Raw genomic sequence first — 27404 nt, 5'->3', positions numbered from 1 at the left:
CAAAGTGGATACGGTGCAATGTGGATAATCTCAATATCTAATATGGCGGCGATGTTTTTCACTCGTAGCGATCATAGTATCTATAGTTTTATGTAGTGGTCTGTATGGCCGAGGTCTGTTAAGATAAACTAAGAGAAATATAAAACAGAGAACAGACTCACAGTGGCGTAGCGAACATAACTGGCGCCCGACACTTTATTGGCGCCCCTCTCCCCCTCCAGAAACACATATAGTTTGTCTTGGAGACCATTTGGGCATCCCTCTGCGAGTGGCGTCCGGTGCACGATGCACCCCCTCGCTACGCCACTGCAGACTCAAGGATAAAAAAAAACTAACAAAATAGTACAGAATTACAGGCAAACAAATTATTTTAGAAGGTTCTCGAAAACAAAAAAAAAAAAAAAAAAAAAAGAAGCAGAAGTGTAGCCTAAACTGTAAGGAAATCTGAAAATACCAGAAGTTGGATATATTACTTAATACCTAGAATAAATTCAACAAAGTTGGCTTTAGAGTATAACTTTAATACATTTATGATATATAAATAATTTTATTTCGACGTTCTGAGATATTATCATGATCAAATCATCATCAAAGACGTCTTCGTCATCGTGTTCATTACTGAGTTACGGACCAGATAGTTTCCGTTCCATCGGAATTGTTTTTCTGTCCTTTTGGAAGTCCATCAGGCAGATAATTTCCAACAGATTCGAATTTAGAAATGAATTTTGTTAGTCTTGCACTCCTTTCAATTGTTTTCAATACGTTCAATGTGGTTAAGTAGAAATGCCATGCCATTAAGTACTGTACCTATGTTTCTTTTATCATTTAAAACAGGGCTGTCCAACTGGCGGCCCGTGGGCCGTATACGGCCCGCCAAATTATTTTTACGGCCCGCGAGTACATTTTACTATGAATAAATTTATGTTACTAAATTATTATTATTAATATTAAAATTATTTTACTATGTGAAAATTACTGCCACAATGTTCTCATTAATATATTACGAATATTTTAAAGTTTCTTTTTAGTATAAATAAAATATTTTCTTAATTAACATAAACTGACTTTTCATTTATCAACCTTCTTGGCCCCCGAAATGCTTGGTGAAGAAAATATGGCCCGCGGGCTATGATAAGTTGGACAGCGCTGATTTAAAACAAAAATCTTTCTTAAATATAATTTTATAAATCAAGATTTGTTATTTCTGAAATTACATAATTTGTGAATTATGCTGAATTAAATACAATTTACTTCTATTAAAATACATCGGAGTATGCTACAACGAACAGTTTTTATCTACAGAATCAAAATTTTACAACTTACGCGGCCGACATGTCAAAGATTTCCGCTTTGATTAGAGCATTAGTCATTGTCTTTATTATAGTTTGTAAGGTTCAAATATCTGTTTATTTGAGTTTTTATCAATAAAAGGATATATTTTTTTAAAAATATTCTGATATATAATTTTAGCCATGAACCGGAAAAATAGAGTAAGAAATGAACTTAGAAATTAAGAAAAAATAACTAATTTCTAAGCGAGAAAGTGTAGAAAATCTGAGTGCTGAATATATGGCTTAAATCAACGATCTAATACGATTGTAAAAAAACAAGGAAGAAATAAATAGTGCACAGGTTGCCAGGGAATTTCTAGATTAAACGATTCACATTGTAATATCACGGAATAGATGGAAACTGACACGTATTGTATATAAAAGTTAAATAAATTAATCTTATATTATTTTTACACATATTTCTTCTCTTTAAATCATTATTTAGATGGTAACTTTGCTTTAGTGGGCCTAGAACGGATTACCCCTAAATACATGTATTTCAATGTAGCCTATGCTAGAACGAGCAGATGCTATAACGAACGAGGCTCTAGAACCAATTAAGTTTGTTCTAGTATATTAAATATTGAAAAAATCTATTTCATAGAAATTACTTTGAACATAGAAAATTGTATAATGGATAACTTAATTATTTAAGTTTATTATTAGTGAATGTCATAACAGAAAGTAAATTGTTAATTATGTTATCAAATAATACCCTTACGATTGGAATAGGCCTATCTAACTATTACGCAAATATTTTATTGCAGTTAGATACGACACAAAAATTTTAATCTAATTAGCCTTTGTAATACAGATGATGATTGGAGACAAAGTATGACGAAATGGGAAATCAACATTTTAAAAGATTATTAATTACAATATTTTTTATAATTAAATAACTAGACATGTAAAATAAATAAGCAACTCGATTTAATGTACTGTTTTAATGATTAAGTATAGTATTGCAGTTTTATTAATGAATAGCAAATTTTATGGAATAGTGAATTGCGATATTTTAACCAGTCATCCTCATGTAAATAATTTTGAAATATCCAGTTTTATCAATGTATTTTGAATCCTACAAAATAATAAATTTTTTATGTCTTCGGGTGGTTATATGAGGTGCTCAGTGTCTCATACTGGAGTTTTGTTTCATATATATTTTTTATATTTGCTTTACATCTTCTATTGTGAACTAACATAAATTTTTAAAATTCAGTAAGATTTTTTAGATCAAAAGTAGTCATTAATTATGAAAAATAAATGGAATCTAAATCGGGTGGTGGCAATGGGGACGATCGCCCTTGAGATTATTTTAGATATGAATTCATGTTATAGTTATTGGATTTGTTTTCCTTATAAAATGAGCCGAAACGTGCATACGACCTTCAAAAGATGTAAAAGAAATATTATTTTTTCAGGACATAGTTTATTCATTTTTTACAGTTTAAGTATATAGGGTAATACAAGGAACTAAGCGGATACAAAATAAATATAAGTTATATACAACACTGTTTAATTTTAATTCTGTTTAGTTTTTTTTAATTCTTCCCAAACAAAAGTTAAACCTATTTGAGAAGAATTAAAAATATCTTGAAAATGAGCATGATGTTCAAAATGGATCTAGAATCTCAGTTTTCAGACTGATTTAAAGAAATAAATAATTATGGCGGTAAGAGTTTTAACAATGAGTATAAAATATAATTATTATTTATTTTAGTACTGTATACACATTAAAATTCGCTTCTGAGATTTGTTGCTGGATCCAAATGAAAATAATATTCTTAAAGGCCTATGCCTATAAGTGATGAAATTGAGACGGTCCACAACTGGACAACAAAGAAAAATGAATGGCTGAATCAATCATTTTTATTACTTTTCAATAACAAAGGAGATAATTGGTTGGTTTAATCATCTCTTCTGATATCTTAATTTTGTTACCTGTAGGGTCATACGTATTGCTCTAAGAGGTCGACCAGATAGTTCAGGGGATAAGGAATTCTGGTTCGAATTCGATTAGAATTCTTTTCATAGGAAAGATGACATTCTTCTTCATCCTTCTGCTATAGTGAATTCTGTTGAATATTACTCTTGCACTGTAATGCCCATAACTAATTTACAGTAGACCATATAATTCACAATGTGCTCGCGTCTCATTTACGAATCAAGCAGTAGCCTATGATTTCATAAATAATTTTATTATTTGTTAAATATTATCAATACATAAAAAGAAAATAAACAAATAAAATATACAAGTGAACGAAGAAAATAAAATAATAATCATGATTTAACTTAATTAAAATATTAGGTAAACTAAATTTTGCACTTGAAACTTCTTGATTTGCGATTTGGAATTGACGTATTCTGTTAACATCATGTGTCAACTCAAACATATACAGTGTATACAATGTAATCTATAAATAATCTATTGTAACGTAATACAATAGCTAACGTAAGAACATTTACAAATAGGTAAATGAAACCTACAGATATAAAAATAACATATACAAGTTAATAACGACTTCAAACAGATTGTTCATTATGTCACTGAATACATTTTAAATTTAATATTTTGTAGAAATATATTCTTGGTTTACGGATCTAGATGTGGACAATCTGCCGAGGAGAGAAATGCCCTCAGGAGGACTTTATGGGAAACTGGCTCTTATTTAGGTAACGTAAAGAAACCCCGAAAAACTCACGTGGCCAGTCCGTTCTCGAGGGGCGAACCCACGACCGACCATCACTGTTCAGTGGTTTTATCCTCGCGGATGGTGGATACAAATGTATTATTATCATTATTAAACACATTAAGTAATATCATTAAATAATTTTAAAATATTTTATAGATAAATATGTAATTTATCTAGTGTAGGCCTATAAGTTGAATAAGTGTAAAAATGATAACATTAAATAAAAAACAATTCCATATTCAAGCTGGTATTATTGCGTCGTCTAGCAACTTTAATGATCCAATTTCAATCTATGCTCTAACGGTCGTCTGAAGGAAAGATAGAGTCCACCATCTTGAGTTCAACCATTTTCTTGTCACTGTCCAAGAATAAAGATATAGTTTTCTTAAAAGTTATTTCCATTCCGAGGATACTAAAAGTGTTTTTTAACACATTCATCACGGATTATCCCATAGTATCTTTCTTCCAAAGAAACCATGAATTGTTTGATTGTGTCAAGGCTATGTAATGTCATTGTTTCCAGAATGTCCTTATATCATTTCAACGTTTCCCTTTCTTTATTGGTGAAGTAAAATTTGGCTCATGTTCACTGCCTGATTTTCAACGAATATTTTTAAAACTGTTGACAATGATACGCTAAATGCTAGCGACGAGTGGGTGGTCGAAAAGTTAAGATCTACTGCTCTAGAGAACCCAAGAACAAATCTGGATGGGTCGAAAAAACCTCAGGAAATTTTCGGCGGTGGTCTGGATATATCGGACAGTAGGCCCGATATATCCGGGCACAATGCTGGGCTACAATTTTTAATCATATTTTTTAATTTATTTCATTTAAAATATATGCTCTCCACCTCAAATTAGTATTGTATTGTATCCAAATTAGTATTGTATTGTATCCAACTTCAAACAGATTGTTAATATTTTATAGAAATATATTTTTGGTTTACGGATCTAGATGTGGACAATCTGCCGAGGAGAGAAATGCCCTCCAGGAGGACTCTGGGAAAACAGATCAATAAAAAAAACTTATAATGTACTTGCTTCTGTACAGTACATTATAATTTTTCGTTAGCAATGGAGTCGTGCCGGTCATCTATTAGCTGCTTTCAGGGAAAAAGTTTTGAATTGAAATAACTTGACTTCCAGCTTGCATCGGAAATTTACATATAAGTAATCGAGGTCGCCTGTCCCCCACGGTTTCCATATCTCGTCTCGGATTTCATCTGTCTAATTACGTTCTCGAGATTAAGAAAAGACAGTCGGACGGACGACAGTGAAAATGTATAGATCTACAATTTTTTCAAATTGCAGCTTCAATGAGCAACAGGAATGATAAGCGCCATTTTTTATTTCCCTATCAAATTGAGAATTCAATAATGCGTAATTTATTTTTTATTACGATGCGAAAGGATTTTGTTATGTGATGTACAGTACCCCTCAATGGCAAAACAAGGAAGAACGTAAAAGAATACGCAAGACAAAGTAAATCCTACATTAAATTAACTGTTGACAACAAATGAATGCTTCAGGAAAGCTTCCTGTCAATTGCAACTCCAAGGCGAGTCCAAGAGAGTGGGCAAAATGCCAATGACAAGCGCGCCTACAGTCTGAAATATGTCTCTCTCTTTTTTGATTTGATGAATTAAATACGTAAACAGGTGAAAGTCTTTATCTTTCAACTCAAAATTGTGGCTATTTTCAAACGATACTGTCATCTGTGATAGTACTGAATAGGTGAAATAAACAAAACTCGACAAATGAAACAAGAGAATAAAAGAACCAATGCTGAAAATAAGCAGAAAAAATAGTATAATGGTAATGTGTACTTGACTAATTAAACACGTCTTAACGTCAATTTGATGTTGTTATGTCAGATTTACAATTAAAAAAATCCTAAAGAATGACGTAAAATTTACGTAAAAGTTTACGTACCATTCCAAACGGTCGAACAAACCAGTAATGACTAGAGGAAGACAAAAAAAGGGAAGAGAGATAGTAATAAGAGGAAAAACACTAGAGGTAACTGAAAGTTTCAAATACGGTACAGGTTTTGTCATAATTGATAACTGTTCGAGAATCGAGAGTCCGAGATCGTGACAAAGATAAACTATCAAATCTGAAAAACATGAAATGAGTCTTTAAATTATTGTCATTATTTATAACATGTTTATCCATAGAACAAGAATATAATAGCAATTAAAAATGTGAAGATCAAATGCTTCTGTTAACAATTTCTATTTCTGTTAAAACACGTCAGTCATCACTCATTACTGTAAACTGAATCATTTATTTACAAATTTATTTATACAGTACCTGTACTTATTCTCTTTTGAAATTTTGTTTTAATGAACACTAAATTGCAAAACATTTATTAAAACAAAAAGACAATTAAATGGACTCTGCTACATTAAAGCTATCAATTACAGTTATAAGTTTTGTTTAACTTACTGATAAATTTTCACTTCCTTTCCAGCGAAAATTTAAGGTTAAAGTTCCTTATGATTTTGAAAGTGTATTTTAAGCCTAAATTTAAAAGTAAATAAATGTTTAAATTCTTTGGAAATATATTATAAGAAAGGATTTCATTAATTAAAATATTCTGTTTATGAAGAAATAGGCTGTATCAAATTAATACAGTATATAAAAACTGTATTGTTTATTAGGGTTTGTAATAAGTTGGTTCGGATTTTTCTAGGGGATACTATAGATTACTATCTATGGAATTTCGGGACTTTGAGTATATATCTGAACTGAGGGGACCGAGACGAGTTCAACGATACCCTACTTTTGGACCGGAGACGAAAAATAAAAAAAGTTATCATACTTTTTTCGGCGATCGCGCGATGATAGGGAGTCGCGTCGCTCTCTCCGCTAAGTCGGCTTCGCTATCGCGATCGGGAGTCGCGTCGCTTGCCGTTAAAATTGCCTTTAGTAGACGTTTCCCCCTTTTTTTTACTTTGTTCAATAACTACCGTGAATCAATAACTAGTGACGTTTAGCACATGGCGGCCTGCCGGCGGCTCCCCTATGGAGGTCAGTCGAGAGCACGAACAGTCGGAACGGCCGCCACGTTCGCTGCCATAAGTAACATTAACCGAAATGGCGATCGCGCGATGATCGGAAGTCGCGTCGCTCTCTCCGCTCTCGTATCGCGTGTTTAACCCTACTGGAGATGATCGTAGTCCGACGTCATGGTTTGCAGACTTTACCGCAAGATGGCAGTACTAGCAACTATGGTGCCGTCTTCATGAGAGCATTAAAAAAGTATGGTAAGTGAAAAAGTATGATAACTTTTTTTATTTTTCGTCTCCGGTCCAAAAATAGGATACCGTTGAACTCGTCTCGGTCCCCTGAGTTCCAATATATAATCAAAGTCCTGAAATTCTATAGGGGGTAATCTATAGTACACCCTTTTTCGATAATAAATTCGTAGCGAAAAACAATTTTTTTCTTGATTTAACAATCGACTGAATTCTGTATACAAACCACACTTCACCCAACCATAATTCGACTTGTTTATAAAAATCATTTATTATAAACAACATCTTAAAGTAAAACCTACAAAAATAACCAAAAATAACGCGTCGTTATCAAATTCCTAACAAAAATACTGTATTACACAATCTAATATATTTTTCAATGTTAAGAAAAAATGGGTTGATGTTACCTTAGATTCCAAGATGGCGGCACATCCGCTGGCCATTTTGGATTAGTCTAGAGACTGCGCGGTAAGCGATATTTTGATCGGAGATCACGTGATTCTCAAACCGTAATAAACTACCATAGTAAAATAAATAAAAATTTACTCACATTAACGCTTCTTTTTTGTTCGAACCTACATTTTTTTCCTGATTTTGTCAATTCTTCAGCAATTGTTGCAGGTCTTTTCTTCCGAGCTTGTCGATTCTGCTACACTTGTAGACGTTTTTTCTTTGTCTTTGTATTCGAATTGGTTGTTTTTTCCTTTTTCTTCTCTGTTTTCTGTGTTTCCTTATTTTAAAAATTTGACACTGGGGCAGACGGAACAGATTCTGGTTCAAGCCATTTTGGTGTTTTTCCAATTCCTGGATGTATCATAGTCAATTGTTTTGCAAAAATTTGGAATCTTTCTCCAGGTTTTCTTTATACATAAACAAACAAATATATGAGTCAGATAGTGCCAAACAAACAATGTATGAGTCAGATAGTGCCAAATGAACGACAAAAGACCACCACAAGATATATTGCCAAATTTGCTTTTAAGTGTTCCTTCATAGGCTGAATACTTATTGCCACATTTACTACATCTTAGAAAACAGGATTTTCTATCACTTCGATAATATAATTTACATGTATTAGCACACGAGTAGCACACTGACTGAGTTTGTTGTATTCCTAATTTTAAAGCAAATTTAAAGACATTATCAATATCATGTTCCAAACCTAATTTCAAATATTCATTTTCCATTAGCTGATAGAATTTACGAGTGGTACAACCTAACCAAAATTTCATCGGAACTTAATTCTACAAAACTCATTGTCACAGTATTAGCAAAAAACTAAACAAAAAGTTAAAAATTAACAACAAATTTTGATGATATTTAAATCAAATTCTCAAATACTATCGTTTAAGAAAAATATATTTATCTATTTAACTTTTTTGGAATAAAAATATTGTTTTAAAAAAAAAAATCAAATATTCCACTACACATACGACGCACACTGTCAGTATCGTCTAACTACTGGTTAATTTGCATATTTCCACGATAAACTTCCATCTACAACGTCAAATCTTACAAATTTGCATGTTCATTCACAATCACATTTTACATCACGTTGAACATACTTCCTTATTTCATCACACTATTATCAGATAGCTCCCCTTATCACCAGTACCGCGCGTGTCTCTGTTTCGAGATTACCGGATGCGCCGCCATCTTGGAACCTAAGGTAACATTAACCGAAAAATGTATTGGATTGGCCGCTGCTGTTATTGAGAAATTTAGCATATACGTACTATATTTTATTTTATTTTATTTTTTAAATTCTTTCTGCCCTGTGGACACTAAGAAGATTTTTCCGTGCCCAATGTAAGTTCGACCAGGCACACGACGGGACAGCTTTTTTTTTTTTTAACTCTTTCCGTCCTGTGGGCACTAAGAGGGCCTTTATAGTAGGCCATTATGGGTTCGGCCAGGCCCACAATGGGGCGACCGGGTGGTGAGGGACGGGGCCCGACATATCCGAACGGACCACCCCCCGAAAAATTCCTGGGGATTATTCGACCCGCTCGGATTCGATCCCGAATCCCCCAGAGCGGTAGGCTGCCACCTTGACCGCTCGGCCATCCGGCCGTCTTACGGGACAGCTGGGTGCCAAGGGATGGAAAATATTTATATGTAATAACATAAAAAATTACATTATTGCAATAAAAAATATATTCTAATGTATTTTTTAACCGCTTTCGCGATTTGTAATCTCCAAAATGTAATAGCATCAATGATCAATTCCATATATAGAAGTAGTCCTAATACAGTATTTCAAAATTATTTGGTTTATAGGATACTAAGATAAAGCGAAATACAGTCCAATACACAGACATGCAGTACAGTACATACTTTATTTTATTTTAACTCTTCACCTTGTGGCACTAAGAGGGCCTCTTAAAACAACCATTATGGGTTCGGCCAGGCACAATGGGGCGACCGAGTGGTGAGGGACACATCCGGACGGACCACCCTCCTAAAATTTCCTGGGGAATTTTCGACCCGTCCAGATTCGATCCCAGGTCCTCCAGAGCGCCTTAACCGCACGGCCATCACGCCGTCAGCCATCGTGCCATGTGGTACACACTGTACATACAGAATTTTGTTTCTATGTTTTTGATAGATTTCGAATCAGAAAAGCTTAATGTATCAATAAATACAAACGAACCCGGAGGATCAAAATTTGATCGATCAGAATACAGCCAGAAAATAATATAAATAAAACGTCTGTAAACATCTTTAGTATAAATACAGATTATATACAACGAGTTTAAAATGAAACATTTTTTCGTTGAAGTGACAATATTTAATATTTATTAAATATTTAAGCTCTATATTTAATAAATACAAAAGACAGATTTTGATATTACTTTAATCGAAAGCAATTTGTTAAAAAATTTTCGGAAGACTCAATCATTTTTATTATTTCACAAATTTTTATCAGTTTTTATGCCTCAATGTTTATTTTTACAATTGAAATAGCTCATAATGGCTGCCTATTTATTGGATAAATTGAAAATAAAATTAACCCGAGACATAACTTTTGTTTCGGAACTATTTCTGAAAATCTGGGACGAATTCATTACAAGTCATCACCTTACAATGAAAAGCCTCATGAGCAAAATATGTAGGGCATCTGTGTTAACAAAACAATTTACTAGTGATTAAATTACAAGTTTTCTAAATACAACAATATCTGTAATTACAGGCATTTCCAATAATTTCTTAATAATAATAATAATAATACTTTTATATATTATTAATTTAAAACAAAATTAAAGGAAAATACTAACAATAATTAAAACTCTCTTTTTTTAACAAGACACTGAAATTTTGTTTTGTATGCGTTGTTTAAACTCTAGTAAGAACTCTGTGCCAAGACTATTATAACTAAACAACTAGTGTAAATAATATATGGACAGAATATTTCTACATTGTTTCTATTCATTCTTTACAACACTGAATTAATAATGATGGTAAATGCAGATTCGAAGTAGTTGCAATTATTTGTAATTAGTCAGCAGAGCATATACTTATTTCATGACTAACAGCTTGTAATTGATAAATATATAATAATAATAATAATAACTCAAATCGTAAACAATGAAAAGAATCTTCACGTCATTCTGAACAATTTATCGAAGTAAATCGTGATTAAATTTTTAATAAATTACTTTAAGGGTAAATAATTCCAAACAGCAAATAACAGGTGCAAGTACACAACAGAAAGATTGCATCTAAATACGAATCACCATAATAATTTACAATTTACAGGAAAAATAAAAACGCGTTAAAACTATAGTTTTGGGCTCTTTACGAAATGTTTATATTAAAACATTTTGAGTTTTAATATAATAAAAATTATTAAAAACCTTTCGTTCTTTCCGCTCCACTGATAATAAGTTAGCCCTTTTCGTCACCATTATAGATTTAGCTTGGCTCGCTTACAATAGAGATGAAAAAAACCACAGTAAGAGGTTAGCATTCTCCAATTTGAATACCCTATTACGTCGGAGCTGTCATTCGTTCTAAGTATTGACTTTGGCGGATTTTCCATTAGATCCACTTGGTCCAGACTTAAGGACCCAAGAGTTTGGGAGGTGCGAAAATTCAAATATAGTAATAATAACAATAAAATAACAAAAAATATGTAGAAACAATTCATAAAGGAATTTGTGCAAATTAAAAGCTTAAGCAGGAACAAAATTGCTATATATGAATAATATTAAAATATGAATGTATTTTGCAAGTAACGGGTTTTCAATAGCATTGCCCTTTGCCTTTTCGACATTTAAAAATCTAAAAAAAAAAAGAAAACAATTATTGTAGAATTAAAATTATAAAATAGAATCATTCGGTGCAAAAGTGGCACTATTAGTTTGAGAGGTGCCTGCATATTGCGGTCGCCATATTTCTAAATTCGCCACAGGGTATTCGTAAGCAGAAAAATCGTGTATTACTTTATTTCTGTTGCAGTTTCCTCGCGTTAAATATGACTTATGTGCATTTTTTGTATATTCAAATTTTAAAAGTATATATTTAAATGAGACAATTCAAATTATTAATAAATGAGAATTAATGTTGCTTTATGGAATTTGTAAATTTCATGGTAATTCATTATTGATAAAATATATGCTATGTGAATATACAAATTTAAAGGAATCAAGTGTGGATATAGAATTTCTACGCGAAATTAACACTATAAAAAATGTATATGAAATAATTCCATTGAAGAAGCATATTGATGTTATTTATGTTGATGTGAGGTTTTTATTTTCTAATCAAGGTATTTTGTTTGGCATATATTGTAGCGGAAACAGAAATTAAAGCTAGTCAAATTCTCTACATGATGGGAAATTTTAACTATCCTTATAAATTCAACTACCATGCATTATAATCAGTGGTGATATTCGAAATAGTTAACAAGGGGTTCGCTAGCAGAAAATTTTTCCCTGACAATTCCCGACGAAATGGGAGTTTTGGCTAGAAATAAATATACCTTTTCTTGCGATATATCTAATAATCTGTGGCGTATTTGGAACGTAAGGGGCCCTAGGCGAAGACCAGGTAACAATAGTATATTAGTGCTGTCGACCTTTTTTTTTTTTTATTTAGTTAAGCAGAGAAATTTTTCATCCCGAATGGCACTGCTGATAATAGACAGATGTCATCATCTCTCGAAATACAATATCCTTTTTACTTCGCTGTCCATAGCCCGACACGTGTTTCACAGCCATCTTGTATTATCTCGCGCGCGTGGGATTGTGGGATCTCTCTTATGACTGGATCTAGTTTCAAGAACTCTCTTGAATCGATCGCGATTAAACCTCGTTTCGGTCGAGATTGAAACGGTCGAGAGAGTTCGCACCAACGACATAGTCCCCGACCTTGCTCACAATCTAGATTGAAATGCTCGGTGTGAACAGGTTTTTTTTTTTAACTCTTTCCGCCCTGTGGACACTAAGAGGGCCTCTTATAGACGGCCCATTATGGGTTCGGCCAGGCCCACAATGGGGCGACCGGTAGTGAGGGACGGGGCCCGACATATCCGAACGGACCACTCCCCGAAAAATTCCTGGGGATTATTCGACCCGTTCGGATTCGATCCCGGGTCCCCCAGAGCGGTAGGCTGCCACCTTGACCGCTCGGCCATCCGGCCGTACCATGCGAACAGGGTATAAGGCTCTAGTTTAGTAGTATTACAGAGTATAATACGTATATTTTAATATATTTAAAAAAAAAAACAAAACCACTGAGAAATGTTCCGTGTGTTTAACAAGGTTCGGAAAACTGAAAATTTTAACAACGGGTTCGGCCGAACCTGTGCGAACCCGCTGAATATCACCACTGATTATAATCAATAAGACCATAACTTAATTTCTTTTTCTTAACATGGTTTTGTATTATTGGTTATTCAATTTTAAACTAATAATAGTTCTATCATCTGTCTCGAAATTATTTCGTATTCCTTTAGAGTTAGTTTTTAAAATAATTTATGTATAAATAGATTTTATTTTTGTAATCCAAAACAAACCAAATAAAAACTTATTTTGCCAGTGTTTTATCTACCTTTTCAAATGGATCTGTCATAAGCATTGTGATGGCTGATAAAAGTGGCAAACATACGTTTTACGTAAAAAATAATAATTGCTGGATTAAAAAAAGTTTTTCGATAGCAACATTAAACGAATTCAGTTGAGTATTTGTAAGATTTGCCTTGAAATGAAAAAGTACAGCATATTATTTACAAGGCTTATTTATTAATTAAAAAATTATAAGCTATTTATAAAATTTCTACACTTTATAAATTATATTATTGTGTGTTGTTATTATATACTTTGAGTTTTTTCAAAAAAAAATGAAACTTCAATAATTTGAATCAATTAAGTGTTATAGGTTGCATTGGTGTTATTAAGTGCAATTTAAATTTGAAAAGTTTAATCTGAAAGAAAGTTTTCTTTCATTAATAGGTAAATTTAGACTTTTGGCATGTTTAAAAGAGTCAATAATTTGTTAACTTTAAAATAATATATTGTGTAAGATTCACCTACATCATCTACTCTTTAAATTCTAAACTAAACACATCAAAGACAAAGGTAAACATGTTTACACACTAAAAATATATTTATATAACAATAAAAACAAGTTTTTTAAAAAATTTTATAATACAAAAATACATCTTCGAAAGATAAATGCATCAATATGATTAAACTCAAGAAAAATAAGATTTTTAACATAACATTTGCGGTGATAAATTTGCAATAAAAAATAAAAAATAAAAAAACATCAATTTTATCTTATCTTATTAACTGTATAACTATATATATAAATTTCCCAAACCATATTTCAAATTAAACTGTAAACTACAGAATTTAATTTTAGAATAAAGAAAATTTGCATACTAGTACATTTAATCCTTAATGTATTTATTACATTTATTATTACTTACTTTATATAAATTATTAACTATGTTACTAGTATAGATTTTAAAGAATAAATAACTTCAGAGTCTTTATTATTATATCAAAATAATATATATATATAAATAATAGTAAACAGTTTTTATATAAAGCCACTCAGTTAACTTACCATTCAGTTTTACATAATCAACTATAAATCCATGTATATAAACACTAAGTTTACTTAATTTGTAATAATTGTAGTTTAATATTTGAAAACCAATCAAAAATTAATTTATTGGTTCTTTAAGTCAATTATTTATAAACTTGAATCTTTGTAAACATCATTATAAGGTCAGAATTAATCACTTTAATTATAAGTTTGGATTATATAACTGTTTATAATATCTATAAAATTCTAGTACCTTTATATAAAGTATATACAGTAGTTATATCACAAAGTAATATTGTATTCAACACTTCAAATACTGATTATGTTCTATGTTAAAAAATCAAATTATGGTAATTATACAGTAATTCAAAACAAAATTCAATCCATAACATAAAACGGATTCAATCTAAAAATGAAAGTGAAACTATTCTAATCTTTATAGACTCATTTCCTGGCTTTTCCCACATTGCTATTTTTCTTTCAAGTGCAATCAATTTTATTTTTTCAATACAATATAGCATTGATTAAATTGTGGTGCAAAGTTTAATTAATAACATGCTTTATAAATCTTGTTAATTTTTTTTAGCAAAATCAATTATTAAAATTTATGGCATGCACAAATATCTTTACTAGAAATTTCATGCTACAGTTTCTGTTATGCACTAATGATATGTGTTTTATTATTATTGATTAATCGAGCAGCACAAATTTTATCAATAATTAATATTTTTACGCTATTAAACACGAAAATAAAACTAACCTTTTTTTATCATTTCATAACAAATTTATTGTTTTTAGTTTTTAAGTAACCAAATCTTAAAGTAGACTATTTACTTTTACTTATCATAATTGGAGTATTGCTCTCTTAATGTACCGTACATTAACTTTTTAATTCGTCAATTGTTAGCCGGATGGCCCAGCGGTCAAGGTGGTAGCCTACTGCTCTGGGGGGACCTGAGTTTGAATTCGGTGAATCAAAAACCCCTGGATTTTTTCGTCTGAATATGTCGGGCCCCATCTTTCTCCACCCGATCTCCCGCTTGGTTCTGACAGAACTCATAAATTAATGGGTTGGCTAAAAGCTCTTAGTGTTCACAGGGCAGAAATTAAAATTAAAAAAAAAAAAAAAAAAAAACACATAGGCTACTTCAGTTAATGATTATTTTATAAATAATTTTGAATCATGCATGTCAGATATCAGTTTCATTTTAGGAAATTTATTGATAACTTATAAAGTATGACATAAATTAAAAATAATTTTTTAATCGCTTATATCTTATAATTTTCGTATATTTTATTGCAACTATCTATAAATAGCAATCGACGCAATTCAATTAACCACGATTAAATTACAATGTTTTACCCTTTAGATAATCTTAACAAATACAAAATATGGAAGCTTTTTAAAAATATTCTTAAAATCCATATACCTATTTAATTGGATCTAAAGTGAAGGAATGTTTTTAGAACGCGTCTTTTCATGTCCATTAACCCCCGAAAAATTCCTGGGGATTTTTCTACCCGCCCGGATTTGATCCCGGGTCCCCCAGAGCGGTAGGCTGCCACCTTGACCGCTCGCCCATCCGGCCAAAACTTAAATAATGTACTGTACACGTTTGAAACATAATTTCTTATTGTTTGATTTGCACCCAATATTTGTCTATTGCCACACGAGTGTATTTTATCTATAATACTACGGCCTTATCAAACTAATGCAAAAATATACTTTAAGGTGTGAACCCCTGCTTTAGCTCCTCGACAAAACCTAAATATTATATTCAAAAAGTTTATTTCTAAATTCATTATTTTTATATATATTACAATGAATCGATACCAAGAATTTTAGTATTTATTTTTATTATATAATGATTTTAAACATCTGTTTATATGAATAAAACCTATACCACAAGCATTTGTACGTCGTTAAGAAATGTCCATTACACTCTAATCTTAAAAATTATTTGTTTTATTAAAAAAGAAAAAGAAAACAATATATTTATCTGTCAAAGAAATTTTTTATCTTTAATTCAATTACATATTTCTGTAAAGGATGTCAATACAGTATATACAATAACTGATAATCAACCATTATAATTTAAATACAATCGAATTCATCCGTATTTTAATTATATTGGAGTTCATATAATAATATTTATAACAGCAAAAAATAATTATTTAGTTTATTATAATCGATAATAAATTTTAATAAAATTAATATTTTTAAACGACAATAAACTTCTGTACTTTCCAATTACCCGGAAATGGCGCAATCGTAACAGAACACAGATCAGAGTTCTTGATTGGTTTAACTGTCACGAGAGCGCTCCTATCAACCTCGTGCTTTGTGTGACATCACATCTATATCTTTTGTTGTTCTGTAGATATCGTCTCTAGCTCGTGTTCGTATAAATTGGAGTCGTAGCAATTCACATCAATTAGTAGCGTGATTTATAATCAACAACACGTCACCTCTACGCAGCTGGAGATGATTATATGCGCTTGTGAAGACGACGATCCAGATTTACCTCGGGTAATTTATATATTACTTTTTACTAATTTAAAAACGCGTGCTACTTTTTAATTGTCGCTAAGTATTAAAATATTGGTGTATAGTTAATAAACGTTACCATTATTTTTAAAAGTTCCTTTGGTTAAATTTAGTTGTGACGACGAGAAGCATGACATTGCATCATGCAATGGCGCTTGTCATTAAAAAATTCGTGTAAATGTATGAAAGAAAGTGTATGAATATATTGTGTTTAAGCAGAAGCGATTCCTGTCCTGGAGTAAGGTATATTGAATGTTATAGACCCAATAAAAAAAAACTTTTCTATATAAAACAATATATGAGGAAATAGAGCAATAACCTAGACATACATCAGGAATTTTTAATTGGTTTTTTTTTCATTTCTATGCATAAAATACTTGAATGGATAATAAGAATCTGTTGTACTAAATCTTTTGTTACTCAAATACTGTAGCTGTTTCCTATTCATAATGATGTATGCGCATATTTTTGTATTTAATGGACGATCGAAATATGTATGAAATCGAATCGATCAAACGATCGATTCGATTTCATACATAAATATACTGACAAACTAAATTTTATGTATGATCACTCAACCTTAGTTTAAAAGGACGTTAAAAGATTTTAACAGTTCACGTAAATAACTGTCCTTCAGATTTAATAAAAGAATTTTTCGAAATTCAAGGTCGTACAATAATCGCTTTTCGTGGCCTTTATTCGGGGGAGGGGGGAATTTAACTCTAATTTTCTGGTAAATTACAATTATTTTATATATTTTATAGTCTATGAATGCTCATTACTGCGATGATTTGATTTTATGTGGGTGTAAAATTAAAAAAGAAAAAAATGGGAAAGTACCAATCAGTTAAGTTTAACTATTTCCTTGTAAAATGAAAGTTTAAACATTTCCTCTGTCAACAGATAATAAATTCTAAAGTATAGAATTACTTATATAGTCATTATTTTATATAAAGTAAATTGTACTGGTATGATATTAGTTTTGTATTAAGTCTGTCAGATAATTGACTTAAATAACTTAAGTATAATATGTTTAAAATTCTGTAACCTTATTTTTTTACAAAATTTATTATTTGCACAAAATCTCCAAAACAATTGACAATTATAATACAACCTAATATTTGAAACATCTGAAAAATCATGTGACAGACACATGACACTGATAAGTAAATGTATAATTTTTATAGGCATATTTATTTAATATTATTATTAACAATTTATTTGAATTGGTAAGGCATTAATATTTTATATATTTAATATGCTTGTTCAAGATTTGTTTTTTATAAATTAAAAATTATCAAAAAGTTAATTAGAATTATACTAAAAACATTAAAATGATTATATACTCAATTTTCTGTGTCAACTGACATAATTATATTCGTGTTGACAATTTATGTTCTGAACTAATTCTCTGTCATTAAGGCATAAAATTATCCTGACCGGTGAGTCACAATAAGTGGAATAATAGGAGAACAAGGAAACAGACATATTCACAGTTAAAACATTTTAGTTTTGTATTATATTAATAAAGTATGCCCATTTATTAAATGCATGATTTTAATATATTAATGCAACATAAATGTCTCACATAAGTAGCAGATACACAAAAAGTAGGGTTTCTTGTTAAATAATTATTAAATATAATTTGAGATATAAATTAAAGGTCTTCTAGTACATATGATAGTTTTAATCTAATGTAGGACTTTAATGAAGTCCAGCTTTTAGAGAAACTAACTCATACTGTAATATAACTTATTTCTTTCAAGTTACATTTTCACAATGTACTTTTTTTATAATTAATAACTTGAATGTTCAATTTTTCTGTATAATGATAAAGCATTATTAAATTTGATGATATTAATCAAAGTATAGTAATATGATTCTTTTTCCCTTCTCGTAGATTTCGACCACCGTTAGTGTAACAGATCCAGTAATCCATTATTCGGGTGATAAGAGACGTTGCACAACTTACCAAATTGTTTTACAGGTAACATCCTTTTTTAAAATTTAAAATCTTTATAATTGATATTAAAGTTATAAACAATACGATATCTCGTTAATCTTATCGGTAATAAGATTCTTAAGAGGCAATAAAGGGATTTAATTGATAATATTTGTTTATTATCAATATTTCTTTGTAATTTCTAACATAATCATGTGACTTGTTTTAATATTTATTGGTTAGTAACTGAGATTCTACTGTACCTATTTTTTAATGGATCACTTGAGCCGTCGAAAATCATCTGGTGTTCTGAGAATCCGTTGCATTGAGCAGTGGTGTAGCGACGGGGGTGCAAGGGGGTCTATCGTGCACCGGGTGTCACTTGCAGAGGGGCGCCCAAATGGTCTAAGACAAACTATGTTTCTGGAGGGGAGAGGGGGCACCAATAAAGTGTCATGCCCCAGGTGCCAGTTATGTTTGCTACGCCACTGGCATCGAGAACAACAGATTTTCTGCATTCCCATGAAAATATCCATTATTTAACCATCTACGTGTAAGAAATACCTGTAGAAATTATTCAGTCACTTGGGATATCTATTTTTTATTCTGTAGGAATATGATGTTGCAAGATTGTATATTATGCCATACACAAGTATGATAAAGCTGATGTAAAGTGTAAGTACTCCAAGCACAAAGAGGCAAATTATATATGCTAATTAGCACTTCATTTGACTTCATGATTTGTTAAAAAACTTGTCCATCTTGGTTTGTTTTGATGTCGCCTTTCTGCCTATTGAATTTAATAACTGCTTGATATTAGTAATGTCGTATACCTGTTCATTTATGCTGAGGAAGGGACGTCACAACTTGGAAAGACTTGATGGCCTCACCGAATTTTGGCACTACACTAGGACTAGCATCTAAGTGTAGTGCCAAAATTTAGTGATGCCATCGAGTTTAGGTCGTTCTTCCTTAATTGTATCAGCTTGTTGATTCTTTGTACAATTCTTCAATTGCAGATGTAGGCTAACAAGTTCATCATCAAACTCTATAAATTCCCAGGAACACCTGAATACATTTTTTTTCAACATTTAGTTAGTAAAATTTTACAATATATTGGTTTAGGAAAAAAAAATGTTATTCTGAATTATGGATCTGCTAAAAGGAGGTAAAATTACATTGATTTGGCAGGACCTGGAAAAAATCCGTTGTTCTGTGATATGTTAAAATGAGATTCTACTGCATTGTTTTTATTCTATAATCATTCCAATAGTATAATTATATGAGAGATAAATGACATGAAATATAAGTTTTTAAACTAAGTAGTAAACAATAAACTTGAATTGCTTCAATTAATGTTCTGAATATTTTTGTTGTTAAAACTATCATTTGTGTAATTTTAAGTAAATTGCATTATTTAGTCTCTGGAGTATAATTATTCTGATTTTTAATATTCTGATTCATAATATATTGAACATATGATGAAATCTTGTATGTTTAATAAAATCTAGATCTGACTTCAAATTGGCTGATAACAAATCAGTGTTAGAATTACTTGAATGAATACAAAATTGATAGCAATCTAATGTAAACAAAATTATAATTTTTGATCTTTTAGCTATTGTTGTTTGATGATGATCTTGCTGAAGTAATTGCCAGTTTGGTTTAGCATTCTGACATTTGATAATATATCATAATGTTCTCTCCAGTCTGGTTTTAGCTGGTTGATTTGTCCAATTAAAATTAAATACTTCCACTGACAAGTTAAATAAAAATATTTTTATTTAAGATAAGCAGATAAAGGATTAGTTTATTGAGTGTTATAGTATGAGTGTTGTGTTATTAACTGACATAAGGAAATTTTCAGTAGTAGTTTGCTACCATTTCAACTTGGCCCTCCCTAATATTTTTTTCCTAGGAATAGCACTGTATTATTATGATTACTATTACTAAAACTATTGCATAAAATAAACTTTTCAAATTACTTTTTCATGAGTTTGATTTTCTGTACAAAATAAGATTGAATTTATTTTAAAATGTATCGTATTCAGTTAGGAAGAAAGTAAAATTCTAAATACAGTGGAGTGTCGTTTATCCGAATCAATTGAGGACTGGGGTTGTTCAGATAACCGATTATGTACGAAAAAATATATTAACCTGTCAGATTGTTGAAATTTTTCTCCATTGCGTGTCACTTCGCGTTGAATTTTCATTGATTTTAAGCCTAACAAAAATTTTTATTATAATAGAGGCTATTGTTTCATTAAAAATTATTTCTTTATTTTGTTTGTACAAAATAAAGAAATATATGATATATATATATTGTATATAATATAATATAATATATTGTATCTGATATATATATTGTATATTCAATATATTATAACAGGCATGGGCAAATGCGGCTCTTTTTGAGTTACGTGCGGCTCTTGCTGAAAGTGTTAATTTCTGTTTTTTATAAAAATAAAATTGTAAAAATATTAATAATTTTGTGAAAATATGTTTATTAAAAAAATTCAATATTTGTTTGATAAACATATTTATATTTATATTTATATTATATAATAAAATCATGCACCTTATCATACTATCCACCACGACAGTACAGAACTGCGGCTCCCACTGAACTCTTGCTTGCCCACCCAATATATAATATACAATATAACGATATAATATATTGAAAAATATAAAAACAAATAAAGTATACCGTATTTTATGGACTATAAGACTCACTTTTTTCTTCAAAAAATTGCCTCCAAAATTCAGGAGCGTCTTATAGTCCGTAGCCTCCTATAGGTATTTTTTTAAAAAATTGCTTAAAAATTAAGGTGCGTCTTATAATCTGTAGCATCTTATAGTCCGTAAAATATGGTAATTTTTAAGTTAATCTAGTATCAAAAACATTCGATTCAGCATGACCCAGTCTGACTGGAAAGCTTTCAGTTAACCGACTTTCGGATAAACGACGCTCTACTGTATATATTACAGTTTAAAATTTAAAAAATTGCTTGTTTATGCATGTCATATTGATTTTAAAAAAAGTAAAAATTTCTTATAAAATGATAAATTCATATAAATGATTAAATTATTATATAAGAGCATAAATTCTATGTGAAATACATATTATTAATAACTAAAAATTAAATTAAATAATTTTTATATTTTAATGATCATCTTATATTTTGCAGAGTAATGACTACTGTTTCTCGTGTTCAAAATCTGTAGTTCGTAGAAGCTTTTCTGAATTTTTATTTTTAAGACGATTATTGAAACAACTACACCCTACTTTGTAAGTTTGTTATGTTATGTGATTTAATACCATAATTATTTTGTTTAATATTTATTCTAATTTTGTTTTTTTTAATAAAAAACTTAACTAATAAAAAAAAATAATGTAAGAAGAAATTCTAATGTAATGCTTTTTTCAAGTGTATTTCCATGTATAGTATTTTTAAATTGTGACTGTTTATGTAAATCTGAAAAGATATTTTTACATTGACATTAATGAACATTGTATTATTACAGGAACCCACCATCTTTGCCATCAGATTCTTTCTTTCGTGATCAGTTCACAGAAGAATTTATAGAACAAAGACGACAACTATTAGAATTATTTATGTTAAAGTAAATATCACACTTATTAATATTAAACAATATTTTATAATAAGCATTATCTGAGTGCATAGGATATAATTTTTTTTTATTAAAGAAAGGTATTAATTTAAAAATAAAATGATATTGTTAGTAATATGCAAGTAAATGATTTTAACCAAATAAAATTTTATTTTAATAAAATATTAGTATAATTTGAATACAATAGTGATATTTCCACTTATGCCACTTTTCTATTAAACCTTTCATATACTTTTCAAATATACTTAATTTCCATAAATTTTATTATGGAAAGTAAAATAAACAAATTAGACTCTAGACCAGGAATGGCAAACCTCTTTTGAGCCCACATGCCATATAATAAGCATATCTAGCTCTAAAGATGTTTATGCATGCCAAAGTTTTAGACTTTGAATAACTATATTTAAAGAAATTAAATATGTTTTAATTAGAATAAATATAAAAAAAAAGCTGAAAAAAGGATGATCGGGTGATAAACAGATTGAAAAAGAGATGAATAAGATCTTTATCATCATTACATACCAGATGATTTCTCCTTACATGCCATAGGTTTGCCACCCCTGCTCTAGACACTCATTATTCATTCTATATATAATTATAACAGTAAATTTAAGAATATGAATATATTACACAATTAGTTTGTTATTGGCTGACTTAATAATTTATGAAAGCTAGTAACTAAGAACAAAATTGATTTACAATATGCAATTATTTTGAAGAAACCATTACTCTATTTTTTAAAATATTTTATTATTTATTGACTTAGTTGATTTTTAAATTAAAAAATTTTAATTTCAATTATTTTTATGATTGCTTTTAAACTGATAAGGAAGTTAATGTTACAAAATTCCTATACAAGTGATCATTTTATTAAATTTATTTTTCGTTTTTAGAATTTTGAATGAATCACTGTATTTGTCAAACAAAGCACTGCATCTTTTTCTTCAAAGTCATTTATCAATGAAAGAAATTGAAAGTATAGTATCTGGTAATTCATGTTGTCCACCGGGTAAATTAGAAGAAAGTGCAATTTTTGTTGACTCTTGGTAATTTCAATTCTTGTTTTTTCAGTAATATATTAATCTTATATGTATATTTAATAGTTTCTATTTTACTCATATAGCTTCTTTAGTCAGTAAATATAAATTTTTTGCTTTTTGCAGTGCCTCGGACATTTCTTCCAATATTTCTGAATGCCCAAGCTGCGATTCGCTCGATGCTTCGGTTTCTCATAGTTCTTCAAATAAACAAGTGGCCTTGCTGAGTATCAACCAAGAGGCATTTGTGGCCTCGTTGCCATTTCTGGACTGCAATACTAACATTCATATTACAAAAGCACGTCATTCTAAATCATGATTATTGTATTTATAAATTATGCAAATGAATTTCATTATTTTTTATATAAAGTGCCATTAAATTTTTTTTTCACTTTGAATTTAAAATTGAAATATTCAAATTATGTGACACTATCATGTTTTCATGAAAATTTAAAAACTAGTTTGCATCTTATTTTTAAGAAACAATTGTGATAAATATGATAAAGAATGTTTGTTATATTACAAATATATCTGTGATAGAGCTTTATTAATATAGGGCCATCTTTGTTATTCTTAGCTGACACCATCAATTTCTTTATAGAATTATCTCAAATTATTTAAAAAAACAAAATTACTTTTTGAAAAATCAGTATTAAATTTCATTTAGTAACTATGCACTTTTTCATCATCATCATCATCAATGTACTTGTTTAAGATATTCTGTCAAAATTGATATTAATGTAAAACAAATGTTCAGTGTTCATTTTTTAAAATGATTTAACTGCAGTACAATACTAAATTGTATTTGAATTTATTACACTGATTGCAGAATCCTCTAGTGTTCTGCATAAATAATAATCATGAAATTTAGTAATTTAAAATTATTGCCAGTTTTATTTGAATAATAACCATCACCAAATAGTAATTACATCTACTATTGTTGGATTTCTGAAAAGTTATTTATTAATTTTATCTACCCATATCAGTTAATACACCTGTACATCTTACATAATTATTTTCTGATAAAGAAATTAGTGGTATGTAAAAATAGCAGTTTGAGTTATTTCATGCATTTGTTTTAAAAATCAAAATGTTATAAATAGCCATTTGATGACTGTTATTAATAATATATTTATGTGCAAAGGAAATAACCAGCCTTAAATAGTATGCTCACAAAGTATGCAGTTTGAATAATAACCATGGATATTATTTTATTCTTATTTAGTATGGGAATTGTATTTACAATCTCTTCTGGCAGTATTTACAACTAGAGATCAAGAGTTAAATTAGCCAATTACCATTCACTTCATTATTTTATTACATGAATGCTTATTGGTTAACTTCTGACTCTTAAGTTTTGATTCTTTGTGTTGTATATGGGAATAAGAGGTATTTTTTATTTTAATATAACTATATTTTTACGAAATTAAGCACAAGTCACATTAGCAGAATATGCAAAAATATGTTAAATAACTTATTAAAAATTTTAATTATTTTACTTTCAATGAAATGTGAATTTGAATAACTAAAGAAAATTTATTTCTACTTTATTTCTTTAAAACTTTCACAAGTTTGATTAACATTTTGACAGAGACTGATTTCTGGAATTATGATTAAAACTAGTAATTTTCTTTTTCTGAATAAGAATTTTTGAAATTCTTAAAAATGTAAAGTCAAACCAATGCTAATCATGTTAAATTTTTAAATATTGTAAAATTTAATTTGTTACATAAATTAAGGAATTGTGTTTTTTTTTGTAAAAAATATATATTGTGAATTACTAGTCATGTTAGTTTGTAGAGATTTATTTTACATATTACACAATATCTAAATATATGTACAACAAACATTAGTACTGTTTTATTAGTAATTATTATTGACAATTCTATTTACTAATCGTATAGGGTTAAATAATTCAAAATATTTATTAAACTTTTAATTCTCCGATTAGAACTTGTTAAAATCAACATTTTTTTTTCACTTACATTAGTCTTATCTATAAACAAAAAAAATTGAATCATATTTCAAAGCTCAATTGTATAGAACATGTTTAAACATAAGCATACAAATTTCTTTAAGAATTTTATTGAGTTTATTCTAAAGTAAAACACTACTTTTAACCAAACTATTCAAATACTTCAGTATTAGCCATTAAAATATCCATAAACAGAAAATAACTATCATATTGATTAATTAGTTAGTCATTTAAATTTCATAAATTAACAAATTCTATCAATTAATTAAAAATATTAGAATTTAAACAGAAAGGCTTTTAAAATTTTGTTGTAAGAGCCATTTATAAAAAATTCCAAGATTATATTTCATTACATACAGTCAACCCTCAATATACAGCCCTCCTAAATAACCAACAGATTTTCTCTCAAATATTAAACTAGGAATCCTCCCATAACTATTAATTACTAAATGTATGACACCAAGTCATAAATTGGTGGTATCAAACTCATACAGACTGGTGCTTTATCCTATGGGCAAAAAGGGTAATTGCCAGGGGGCCCCCAAACCAATCTTAAGTAAATACTTGCTGTAAAAACTTCTGTTGAAGAAAAATGTCTGAAGTTAGCACTGTACATAGGCCCCTAATTCAAATTTGCTTGGGCCTCATGAAGCTAATGTACCACTATGCATAAACCTCGTTATTATTTGATGTCATTCAATTTAGCACCAATTTCAGAGGCAAATAAATGGCAGCACTAAATCAAAGTTTGATTGTATATCATAATTTTATTGCTTTATATTAATAATGCTCAAATAGTAAAAATATCGACTAAGAATATTCATAGGATTCATTATTGTATGAATTCTAAAATATATATAAATGTAAAATTTTTATTTTTTTTATCAATAGGATGAATACCTATAAGACAGTTTCATAATTTTGTGCTAGGAATATTTATTGGCCCTAATTAGAATATATTATTATTTTTGAAATGAATGTACTTTTACAGAAAAAAAAATTAAGTAATGCACTATAATTAAATTATTTAATTTATAACAAAGAATAAACAAAACATAAATTAAGAATTACATTCATTATTATTATATATTAAAAATATAGATAAAATAGAAATAACTTTTTGGAGAAAATTGTAAAATAAAATATGTTTATTTTGTTAGATATAAATGCTTTTCTAATGGTTTAAAACTTTTAATTTCAAACAATAATAATCACAGTTTACACTTTTTAAACAAATTATGGTCATATGAGTTGACAACTAATGATTTTCTAGTAAGCACGGATGACATCTTTCTCAAAAAAGTGAAAATGCATTTTTTGTCAATTATATTTTTTTTTGCTCATTCATATCTAAACTTGGACAACAAATGAAAACACCTGAGCTATTGAAATTCATGCTAAAAGAATAACAATGTTCACAACAGACTGTTATTAGAAATACTGTCAAATTTGATGTTTCAATAATAAATATTACTGTATTTACTGGAATATAAGATGACCTCCCATATAGGATGAGGTGCGACTTTAATGATGAAAATAAAGAAAATTAGTTTTATTAATACAATTCTAATTTTATTTTGTTTAATCACAAGTAAAACATCAAATGAATGTAAATGCACACATTGTTCAACAAAAATTACTAGCATTTTAAACTTTAAGGAAAAATCTTGTAAAATCGACAACATAATTTGTTCGTGTAAAGCTGGACAATCGGGAACCTTTTTTTTTTTTTTTTTGCCAATTCTTAACAGTCGAATCTACTCTCTGTTGATTACACTTATAAGTTTCGCCAAATTCTGATTTCCAAATAATCATCTGTTTTCAAGTGGGAATAGATTAAAACTTATATCGTGCACCCATGCGATTTTGGAATTTCAATCTGGAATTCAATTCGAAAGCTTTGCTTTTTTCCTATTGCTATTCATCTTT

At 29.4% G+C, this 27404-nt stretch overlaps 1 protein-coding gene across 1 annotated transcript; it reads left to right on the top strand.

The window, feature by feature from the left end:
- Positions 1-16690: 16690 nt before the first annotated feature.
- On the top strand, positions 16691-23905 carry LOC136985763 (sorting nexin-10-like). Its single transcript, XM_067283110.1, has 6 exons — positions 16691-16870; positions 18789-18875; positions 22019-22119; positions 22356-22454; positions 23357-23509; positions 23627-23905. The coding sequence occupies exons 1-6, from the start codon at positions 16826-16828 to the stop codon at positions 23817-23819; spliced, it is 678 nt and encodes a 225-aa protein (XP_067139211.1). The 5' UTR covers positions 16691-16825; the 3' UTR covers positions 23820-23905.
- Positions 23906-27404: the final 3499 nt, after the last annotated feature.

Source organism: Centruroides vittatus, unplaced genomic scaffold (assembly GCF_030686945.1).
Source record: "Centruroides vittatus isolate TY-2023 unplaced genomic scaffold, ASM3068694v2 contig_976, whole genome shotgun sequence".
Classification (NCBI taxonomy): Eukaryota; Metazoa; Arthropoda; class Arachnida; order Scorpiones; family Buthidae; genus Centruroides; species Centruroides vittatus.
This window is presented reverse-complemented; position numbering and strand designations above follow the sequence as displayed.

What these genes read in the sequence shown, in the direction of transcription:
- LOC136985763 (XM_067283110.1), top strand. Translation starts at nt 16,826, where the DNA reads ATGATTATATGCGCTTGTGAAGACGACGATCCAGATTTACCTCGG. An exon ending in ACGATCCAGATTTACCTCGG is followed by an intron (nt 16,871 to 18,788) that starts GTAATTTATATA and finishes CCCTTCTCGTAG; the next exon opens with ATTTCGACCACCGTTAGTGT. An exon ending in CTTACCAAATTGTTTTACAG is followed by an intron (nt 18,876 to 22,018) that starts GTAACATCCTTT and finishes TATATTTTGCAG; the next exon opens with AGTAATGACTACTGTTTCTC.